The sequence below is a fragment of the Corvus kubaryi genome, unplaced genomic scaffold (genome assembly GCF_017639235.1).
Source record: "Corvus kubaryi isolate FWS band 111438036 unplaced genomic scaffold, C.kubaryi_AGA036_p1.0 37301, whole genome shotgun sequence".
NCBI classification, from domain to species: Eukaryota; Metazoa; Chordata; class Aves; order Passeriformes; family Corvidae; genus Corvus; species Corvus kubaryi.
This window is the reverse complement of record NW_024581094.1, coordinates 743,056-753,689: the sequence shown is the minus strand read 5'-3', so window position 1 is coordinate 753,689 and position 10,634 is coordinate 743,056. Positions and strand designations below refer to the sequence as shown.

General features: G+C 53.5%; 1 protein-coding gene and 1 long non-coding RNA gene across 3 annotated transcripts; one reads left to right on the top strand and one right to left on the bottom strand.

Moving 5' to 3' along the window:
• Positions 1-1,127: 1,127 nt before the first annotated feature.
• LOC121664532 lies at positions 1,128-6,623 on the bottom strand. The gene is made up of 2 exons (XR_006016030.1): positions 5,818-6,623; positions 1,128-1,938 (listed from the first exon to the last, which is right to left on the bottom strand). It is a non-coding gene; the product is annotated as an uncharacterized LOC121664532 (long non-coding RNA).
• On the top strand, positions 1,614-10,583 carry ODAD4 (outer dynein arm docking complex subunit 4). Of its 2 annotated transcripts, XM_042027885.1 has the most exons (12): positions 1,614-1,724; positions 2,140-2,271; positions 2,557-2,710; positions 4,933-4,994; positions 5,692-5,842; positions 6,619-6,843; positions 7,162-7,369; positions 8,840-8,926; positions 9,121-9,317; positions 9,483-9,583; positions 9,806-9,887; positions 10,335-10,583. In XM_042027885.1, exons 1-12 carry the CDS (start codon positions 1,614-1,616, stop codon positions 10,439-10,441), a joined length of 1,617 nt encoding a protein of 538 aa, XP_041883819.1. In that variant the 3' UTR covers positions 10,442-10,583. The 2 variants fall into 2 exon arrangements, with proteins under 2 accessions (XP_041883819.1, XP_041883820.1); XM_042027886.1 differs by lacking the exon at positions 9,806-9,887 and having other exon boundaries at positions 10,335-10,458.
• The last annotated feature ends 51 nt before the right edge of the window (positions 10,584-10,634 follow it).

Here is a 10,634-nt window from a genome sequence, read left to right as displayed (position 1 = left end):
CCCATTGGCCGCCGCCAGTGGGGCGCGGCCGCGCAGCCTTGTGGGAGCCGTAGTTCCGACACGCTCGCCCCGCCCCCGGTGGCGCCCGCGGCCCTGACCCCCCGCGCTGGACCCGCCGCCGCTGATGTCACCGGCCATGATTACGTCAACAGTCCCCCGCCCAGCGGTACCGGCGGCAGGAACGGGGCTCCTTCCCCAGCGCCAAGACATGCCGAGAAACCTTCCACGGGCGTGTTGTGGCTGCGGGGACGGGCAGTGCCCGGTGGTACCCACGGGGGAGTGGCGGGACCGCCGGAGCCGGTTCACCGGTGCCACTGCGGGCGGCACCGCTGGAGCGCGATCCCTGGGAGCAACGGGCCAACGGGAGCGGGACGAGACCGCTGTGACTCTCACGGACCCTCCCGAAGCACCGGGAATGCTCGGGGAGCCGGGTGTCCTGCCTTCCCCCTGCTCCGTTTCCTCACCAGCCTCTCAAGGCGGCCGCCACGGCTCTCCTGCTTCTTAGGAATACCCATCCCACATTCACTTTTTCCCTGGTATTTCCAGCCTGTGACTAACGTGCTCATCAGAGCGCCGAGGGAGCACCCGGCGTGGTGTCTGACGAGAACAGGCGGCCTTGCCCCGTGGCCGGGGCTGCCGTGTCCCCATGGCAGCGTCACCGGGCTGGGCACAGCCCTCACACTGCTCCTGTCCACCCCGCTGGGGACGGCGTGTCCCACTCGGCGGTACCAGTGCGGGAAAATCTTCCTGGAAAACAGTTACCGAACGCTTAAGCTGCCTGAAATTCTCTGCCCGGCTCCCCGGGGACGGGGTGTGTCAGCCCGGCTTCCCACCCCAGAGCTCGGCCGTGGGTGTCTCCCCACCCTGGCGTGACCCCCACCCCGCCTCCCGCCCCCGCGGCTTCCGTCCAGAGGGGCTGGGCCAGGGCCAGGGCAGCCCCGAGCGTGATCGGGAGCCTGGCGGTGCTGATCTGCCTCGTCGTGACTTTAAATGTCATCGGTTCCGAGCGGGACAGATGCCCCCCCGCCCTTACTCTGAGTCACTTGGCAGGAACAAAGTGTTTCAAGCACAAATCTTGGCGCAGGGCCTGACCCAGCGCCAAAATAAAGTCAGGACTGAAGAGCTGATAGGAGTGACCCAGCAGCATTTATTTAGCCAGGACTAGCCCCCTCAGCGCTGAAACCGCTACCGGGGCCAGCCGCGAGCACCAAACCATTATCGACTGTAGGGAGACGGTGGCTGCCCTCGTGTTGCGCCTGCGGAACACACGCGCGTTACCCGGCGGGGCAGAGGAACCGGCTCTGCCCGGCGTTCGGCCACCGCCGAGGCACCGCGGCTGTACCGAGCGGCCGCGCTCCTGGCAGGGCCCCGGGAACACGGGTGCAAGAACAGAACCCCACGGGCACGGAGTCGGGTCAGCTCAGAAGCTCGGCGAGGACCCGCCGGTAGCGAGCGCCGGGCCGGAGCCGGGACCGGGCCGGAGCCGGGACCGGGACACCGGGAGCCCACGTGGGCACCGTCCGGGCGCGTCCGTCACTTCCGGGGCGGGACAGAGCACCGGAAGCGGCGGTTGCCCGGTTACCGTTGCTCGGCAACGGCGCCGCAGCGCAGCCATGGCGGAGGATGAGACCTTGCCCGTGGTCACTTTCGGGAGTCTCATGACCGAGGGAACAGCCCTGAGCCGGCGCGGCCAGCACGACAAGGCTCTGGGCTGCTTCAATGACGTGAGGGCGCCGCGGCCCGAGGGCACCGAGCTGCACGCGGCGGGAGGGGCCTCGGGGTGGGGCCGCCGCTCGGTTCAGGCGGGGGAAGAGGCGGGGGGGGACCCATGGAAAGAGGGGAAGGCACGGAGGGACGTGTCCCCAGAAGGTCTCGGCACGAGGGGGTGACCCAGACAGGGCAGTTCAGGGACAGGGCAGCGCCTGCAGCATAGAGAACCTGTGAACAACAAGAGAACACTCTTATCACTAAAAACCTTGTGGTTTTGTCCTCATCCGTCGTCAAGATCCATGTGGGAACTGTGCAGGTGGCATCAAATACCTGCAATTGTGTATTTGTGGTGTTGAGCCAGCACTGGTGACATGTCCATGTCTGGTGACATGTCCAGCGCTGGTGACATGTCCATGTCTGTGGTTCCAGGCGCTGAAACTGAGGGCAGGAGACAAGCACTGCCTTATCACCCGCTCCAAGTGTTTCCTGAAGCTTGGAGACACAGAAAACTCCTTGAAAGATGCTGAAGCCTCGCTCAAAATTGACAAAACATTCCCCGAGGTAACCAGCTGAAGTGGTAGGAGGGGGGTGGCCAAGGGCTGGCCTGGATCTGGGAGACCCTGGAGGGTCTGAGGCAGAGCTGTGAGGAAAGAGCTCACTCCAAACACTCCTGAGATTTCTATTGCTCTCGGAGCTGTCGAGGTGCTCAGGCACCTCCAGGTTTGGGGTTTAATGTATGCAAGTTGTTACAGCCCTGGGCTCTCACTTCTGCCTGGCAGGAGTTACTTGAGATCCATGAAAGTTTTCCCTCCTTTTAATAATTTTGTTTCCCAAATGTCATTTTAGGGGCTTTACCAAAAAGCAGAGACACTGTACACCATGGGTGACTTTGAGTTCGCGCTGGTGTTTTACCACCGAGGCCGGAGGCTCCGCCCAGATATACACAAATTCCAGCTGGGCATCAACAAGGCCGAGGAGGCGATTATCAACTGCCTTGGGAGTAAGAAGTGTCACTTTCTGGCCCCCATGAGCCCGGATGACGCTGTTCAGGGCCCAGCTGATGGCAAATCAGCTCTGCAAGTGACCCAAGAGCCCCACACCAGAGTCTCTCTGCTTCTGGGGCCATGTTATTTGTGGCAGATAAATCCAGAAGCAGCAGGAAGCACCACAAAGAGCCAATCTTGCTCTTTTTGTCTTTTGTTCTTTACTTCTGCCCTGTACATACACAGTGTCTGATCCCTTTAGTTCTGTAGGTAAGTCCTGACACTCCATTTTCCAAAATCATCATGGAAACATTCCAGGGAATACAGACCAGAGCAGCTCATCTCATCAGCGACCTGACTGTGGCCTCCCAGTACATGAGGGGAGCTGACAAGAAAGTTGGAAATACTATTTACAAGGGCCTGGAGTGCCAGGACAAGGAGGAATGGCTTCCCACTGCCCAAGGGCAGGGTTAGATGGGATATTGGGAAGAAATTCTTCCCTGTGAGGGTGGGGAGGCCCTGGCACAGGTTGCCCAGAGCAGCTGTGGCTGCCCCATCTCTGGAAGTTTCCAAGGCCAGGTTGGACGTGGCTTGGAGCAACCTGGTCTAATGGAAGGTGTCTTTGACCATGGGAGGTGGAATTCCAGGGGATGGAACTGGATGAGCTCTAAGGTCCCTTCCAATCTAAACCATTCAGGGATTCTATGATCCTATGATCTACCTCCAGCACTAATTACAGAATCCATTTTGAGACCTTTATCCCTGTATTCAAAGTTTGGAAGGAAATATGCCATGCTACCTCAGACTGGCCTCCTCAAATCCTGACTCTCCTCCAGTTTTCATTGCACAAGAGCAGTGAAACTGTTGACTCTTGTAACGAGCTCTGCTTTCATCATTCGTGGCTCAGATCACTGAGCAGGTCCTGTAGAGGCAGGAAAGGCCAAGGACCTCGTGGGGTTCAAAACAAACTGAAAACTTGTCCCTTTTCCCTTAGTTTTTCTCTCAGCTCTGCTAGCGGGCATGGACAGGACGTGCCCCACTGTGTGGACCAGACACACCTCACCTGGGGCTGCCACCTCTGACACGTGAGTGGAGCACCCATGCAGGGCTCATCTGGGGCTGCCAAACCTGTCTGGCGGGTTGGAACCGCTCGGGTGGATCCCGGAGCCTGTCCCTGCCCAGCTCCTGACATGCCCACTCACACCCTACACAGATCCCCAGATAGGCCAGGGCCTCCCTCTCCCAAAACTTCAAAATTTCAGCCCTCCCCCAGTGCCAGGGATTAACATGTGCCAGTGGTACCAGAGCCTGCAGCACTTTCATATGGGATAGTTATTTAGAAAACAGGGAAAATTTCCAGATCTGGCTTGCTTTCCTCCATTCCTTCTGCTTCCTGAGCTTAGCACAATGCTCAAATATCATCACAGCTCCCACCTGAAATCTTCCCAGCTCAGTATCCCAAGCCAAGAACTCTTAACCACCTTTGAGCCCCTGGGCTGCAGGCACAGGAATGGATTAAAAAACTAGAAAACTTACTTTAAATCAGTCAATAGCTCTGAGATGCAGGGAAGCATGGAAACACGTCAGCACGGATTTAGATGTTTGAATAGTTGGGAAATGCACACACATTAACAGGGTCCATCCCCAAACTGCTTCCCTGACTCTGCTTTACCTGGAAGGATCAGGAACACCTGCTCCCGTAATCCGCCTGTGTTCGTGCTGCTGGCCTGGGCTATGGTTGTGCCTAAGGGAATTCTGCAGCAGCCTTGGAAGCTCTGTCCTTCCCCCTGAACAAAGAAAGAGCTGTTCCTCACTCTCCCCTCCCAGGGTGCAGACAGATGGTAGAACTGGGCGTCAGTGAAAACACAACGGGTATTTTGCCCTAATCAGTGCGCAAACCTTTAAAATGCCTTTCTTTCAATTTTATGCTTCAGCTGTGATCCCCCAGAAGAATCTGCATCCTTCTCCTTCTTCAGTTTCCATGCAGGATGTACCCTGTCTGTAGGAATATTGCAACAGGAGCCCCTGTGCTGTGTGAATTAAAATCCCAAGAGGAGCTAGTGGATGAGCTGCATTCCCTGCTTCCCGAACACACCAACACCCGTATTCCATGGGAAAGAGTTAGAAAAGCTTTGGTTGAAACCAAACACTTTGGGCTTGGCACCTTGATGGGCATTTTACTCACAACACCCTGCATGGCTGCTGTGGGCCACTAACACGGACTCCTCTGTGTCTGCAGATCCATCCGCAGTGAAGCTGGAGAACACGGAGGAGCTGTGCTTCGTGAGCAGGCAGGCAGAGGTACAGCATGGGGCTCTTTCTGAAGAAGCTTCTAGAGTTGTTGTAATGCTAAAACTGCCTGAAATGGGCACCTGAGGGGTGACAGTCCCCACAGGGACATGGCTGTGGGAGCAGTGGGCCTGCTGAAGGGCCTCTTGAGGATTAAAACACACTGGCCCATCATGAGAGTGTTTCTCACCTGCTTCTAATGCAGGTCTGGCTCAAGCCACCCAGAATTTAAAGGGGAAGGCAGAAGGGCAGGAAGAGTCACCATGGAGTAACAAAACCCAGTTTGGAATTTCTTCTCCAGCCCGTATCTGGGGGTGTTGCCAGTCACCCATCTGAGGCTAATGAGTAACAGCCCAGAGGTCGAGGAGGGTACAGTGAGCTCCAGTATTGACTTTGGGTTTACCTGATGTTTAAGGGTCACAGTTTTGATAATGGACACTTTTCTCTATTGCTACACTTTTGGGTGCTCCATTGCAATAGTGTCTTGTTCCTCTGAGAGGCCAGAACTAGTTCTTGCCCTTTCTATAACACCCTTGTGGTCCCCAGGGAGCACAACTGGCTACAGAATTTCATAGCCAAAGCAGCTGGTGAGACACTGACTTTTTGCTTTAATTTAAAAAAGAAGCTGTCTTATATGGAGTGTAAACAGAATTCTGCTCATCCCAGTGTTCCCCACTGATGTCCCCCAACTCCTTTTGCTTTTTTCTAGCTGCAGAGAAAAAAAGACAACCAGCAACAGCAGAATAAACCGACTAAGGATCAAAAACGGACGAAGAAGCAGAGTCCGAAAACAGAGCGACAGCTTCTGGGAGAGCTTTATGCTGACAAGGCGTACCTGGAGAAGTTGCTCAAGGATGAAGGTGTTTCTCCTTCTCAGCAGATTCTATTTTTCTTTCATCCTTTTAAAAATGATTCTTTATTTCTCTTCTTCTTTTATATCCCTGTGACTCTTCCTTAGTTGTACCAGAGCTCACATAGCACATGGTGCTCTCAGTGGTGGGGACACAGGCAGGTGTCAGCTCATGGGGCTGTGACTCTTCTGTGGGTTTGTTATAAATGCTGTTAAGGTCAAGATGCAGGAATTGGAGAAGTATCTTATTTTAGAAAAAGGCACACAGATGATTCTCCTTTAGTCATATTTCTAGGGAACTTTTCACTCAGAAATAGAGAAGTGCTTAAGATTTGGTCTGCTCACAGGTTTTGTGGTATTGCCAGCATTAATTATACATGTGGGCGGTCTGGTTTCCAGGCAGGTAAAAGCCCTCTCAGTTTCCATCTGCCAGCCTGATCCACAGCACTGTTCAAAGTGCCCTGTCAATACAGATGTGCCATACAGATGTTCTGTCCCAGAGAAGAGCACAGCTGGCCCTGCTTTCTGGGCCCCTTCTTGGCTCTGATCAGCAGGGAAGGGAGCAGATAGAGGGCTGGAACACCAGCTCAGCTCACTGAACCACACAGGATGGGTAACAGAGTTTTTTGTTAACTCCCCCATCACCTCAGCTCTGAGGAGCACGGGACACTTTCATTTCCAGCACTGTCTGTGTCAGAGCAGGAAAACGTTCCCAATCAATTCCCCACTGAGCTGCAGCTCAGGTCTGTTGATTCTCACCTGGGTTCTACCTTATCTTATTTCCAGACTTGATGCAGAGCAGCACAAGGCAGGGGATCAAAGTCATGGACCTGGTTTTGGATGGCATCTCCTACCTGAACCACCGCCGGGACTTCTGGCAGCAGCAGAAGCCGATGTACGCCCGGGTGTACGAGCGCAAGCTGCTGCGGCAGGGGAGGATGCAGGACAAGAAACGGAAATCATCTGACATTGGCAGATCCATCGCAAAGGATATGGAGGACATTGAGTTGTGTAGGTTCCTGGCTGGAAGCTGAGTGCCTCCCACTGCTTTGGGAGCTCTAACTATTCCCAAGCTTTGTCTGAGGGTAACCCACTTCACCAGGTCTCACTTCCTGGGTATCACAGAATTCCAAGATGGTTTGGGTTGGAAGGGACCTCGAAGTTCACCCCATTCCACCCCCCCGCCATGGGCAGGGACACTTTTCACTATCCCAGGTTGCACCAAGCCCTGTCCAAACTGGCCTGGAACACTTCAAGGGATGGGGAATTCACAAATTCTCAATGTCTCTGTGTCACACTCCAGTGTCAAACTCTGCTCCCTGTCCCCAGGTCTGGCCAGAGGCTCCGCTGAGGAAAGCTGCAGGAAAGCTGAGCGTATGCTGAGAAAGATACAAGGGTGGACAGAGGAGGAAGTTCCCAACAAGAATGAACTGATTGGGAACCTCCACAGCTGTATTGGGAATGCACACTTGGCAATGGGACAGATGGAGGCAGCTTTGCACAGCCATAAGATGGATCTGGATTTTGCCAGGAAGAAGTAAGTTCTGGGTAGTTCAGGTGGGTGGGGAAAGGGGAAAGTACCTCTGTGGGGGTGTTTTAGCATTAGGTTATGTAATTATCACCTGTGAGTTTAACAGGACTACACATCCAGCTCTGCCCAAGTATTAGGGTCTGTGGTGACTTTTTATCTTCATTATTTCAAAAATAAGGAGCCTGAAGCAGATTTTTAAGGACCCACGGCACAGGGCACATTGAAACATCTCCTGAAGCAAAGCAAAAGAGCACAAGTCCCAGTCTCAGCACTTGAGCCTTGAGCAGGCACTTCCTTCTCAGGAAGATCAGGCTCACCAGTTTTCTGCTACATTTTGTCTTAAACCCCTTTTCATACAGACCATTAAGCATGGCTTGAAATAAAGGTCTCTTCCAGGTGCACTTGCCTGTCTGCACTGGACACATCCCACGGCTCTTCCAGCTGAACCACAGAGGAGCAAAATGTAGTCTTAGATTTAGCAAGAGTTTGCAAAGCATAGCAGAAAACATGGAACAGTGCCTTGAAGTGAAGTGATTTGGGATTTATTTTTGTCAGTAGTGCACTGGGCTGTCACAATGTCACTGGGTGGTTGTTTCTCAATTTCAAAAATCCTTTTGGAAATGAATGTTGGTTTAGGAGAAGGTTGCCTCTCTCCTGGTGATCGCACTCCCCGAGTGCGCCAGGTAAATGCAGGAATTGGCAGGAGATTCCTGGGTTTGGGATCTCTCTACACGCGAAGTTGCCTTTAAGGACCGGCGGTGACGGGCGGGCCGCGCCCTCTGGCGGCTGCACCTGGAGACGCCGCTAATGACTCGTTAATGACTCGCGTTAATGACCCCGTGAAGGGGGTTTGAACTGGATCTCACCCCAACCGGACTGTAATTCCATGACTCCCATCACATTTATCTGCTCCTCGCATAGGCTTTTTCATCTCTAAGGTAAGGGTAGGCAGAGCCGCTTCTGAAGCTGAGAACGAGGATAATTAAGAAAAAAATTAAAGCCCACAGGCTTCATTATTACAGAAGGAGCTGCCTGTAGCATGGAGCAAAGCTCAGTCCAAGCACAGGATCAGGGCTGGTGTCAGGAGCCTGCAGACACACTACAGATGCCTTTTTGGGTCTGTTGCTTTGAAAGACAGAAATCATCCACGAGTGTCAGGGACACAGAGGGAAACGGAGGCAAAGAAAAGTGGAAAGATTTTCCCAAGGACTGCCAGGTTTGCACAAAAATTAATAATAATCAAAGGCAAAGCTAAACCATTTCCCATGTGTCTCATGGAGTCAGCTGCCAGACCTGTAGATAAAATCAAAAATCAACCTTGATTTCATGACTTTCAGCCTGACCTGGGCCCTTTACTTCCCAGTGCTTCCCTGAGGGCATGGGGGGCACCAAAGGGACCATGAGGCTGAAGAAACCCAGAGTGGGTGAGGAACAGGACAATGTCAGTGCCACAATCCCTTTGTCTCCCCACCGCAGCGCTCTGACGGACGCCGTGTCCCGGGCCCTGGACAACATCGGCCACGTGTACGCCCGAATCGGCAGGTTCCAGCAGGCCATCAACACGTATGTACAGCCCAGCAGGAAGGACATCAGGGGTTGGAGTGACCCAGGTCACGGCTCTTCAGCCGTGTGTTCTCACTGCAGCTCGATCTGGGGAAACTTTCACACCTGAACCCTTTGCTATCAAAGCAGTGATTGAGTCGTAACTGTACCCAGTGAGGGTTGGTAAAGATATGTCTGTCTTAATCTTCTTGAAGCTGGGAGGAGAAGATTCCACTGGCCCAATCCAGCCTGGAGAAGGCCTGGCTGTTCCATGAAATTGGACGGTGCTACCTTGAGCTGGATAAAGCTGAAGAAGCCCAAGATTACGGCCAGAAGTCCCTGCAGTCAGCAGATGAAGACGGAGATGTGGAGTGGCAGCTCCATGCCACTGTGCTGGTGGCACAGGCACAAGGTAAAGATGTGGGCACAGGTTTTGCTCTCAGGGTGTAGAAGCTGGTCTGAAAACATCTCTGGGATTTAACAGCCAAAGCAACTGCTCAGTTCAAGACTGGCTTGATTAATTCTTGCTGTTCTCCTGATCCTGGGCTAAACCAGCGGATATCCTTGTCTGTTCCAGTGAAATTGAAAGATTACCGTTCTGCAATCATGAATTTTGAAAGGGCTCTGGAGAAGGCGAAGCTTGTGCCCAGTGAAGCTGCTCAAAATGGCATCATTGCGGTAAGGGGGCTGCTGCGGGGAGGAGGAGCCCTGGGCAGCATCTGTGAGGAGCTGTTATCCCAGCTGGATACTCCAGCCAGTAATGCCATAGAAATGCAGTAGAAATGCAGTTTTACAGTAGGAAAGGACTTCATAACGATAGCAGAGAGCAAAAGAAAACAGGGAAATATTGGGTATGTAGCTGCATTTCTGGGGCTTTCATAAGAACCACATCCCTTTCAGGCCTTGGATAATGTGAGCAAAAGCTTCATTGCGGAGCTGAAAAAAAGCCACAAAGAAGCGATGACGGTTCCCTCACAGCAAGGTACTTGTCGTTCACACCTCTGCGCCCAGAAATGGAAAAAAAAAAACCACTTTCCTGTCCAGCACCTTAGAATTCCCACAGCACCCATTTCCTTGCAAGTATTGAATTAAAATCTTGGTGGAAGTCCAGCATTGCTCCAGCTGCGCTCCCAGATCCGGCCGTGCCCAGCTTAGAACGGGAGATGGCAGCGTTCCCTGAGGGTCCCCTGCAGCCCGACACTCCAGCCCTGCCCCGCCCCTCCTGGGGTTCGGTGGGGGGATCCTGGCAGGGCTCTGTGCCCGCAGCCCCCGGGGCTGGTCTCCTCAGGCCGTGCAGCCCAGCACCTGCCGTCCCAGAACGTAGAGGGGAGTGAGAGATTCCTGGTGAGGGCAAGGGAGTCCGGGGGTCTTTCTCGTGCCCAACTGCTGAGTGCTAGAACGTGGCTTAAGTTTCCTTTTTCCTTCCCAGATCGTTCCATCAGCAGTGAAAACGTAACAATTACCATTGAGAATGTGGAAGAGAAGGAAAAAGAGGAACAACTCACGGAGAGCCAAGATGAAAAGCCAAAGGATTAAAAGCCAAAAGGGGAAGCCAGAAACGAAATAGAAGCAGATTGAAACATTAAAGAGGGGGAAACGGACAAGGAAATAAAGGAGAGCAGTGGGGGAAAGTAGAGCCGAGGGGGGAAGATTAAATAAATATTGAGTAAGAGCCATACCTAGCACTGGAGTGGTGTGTCCCTAGCAGGGAAGAGCTGGTCTGAGCCGC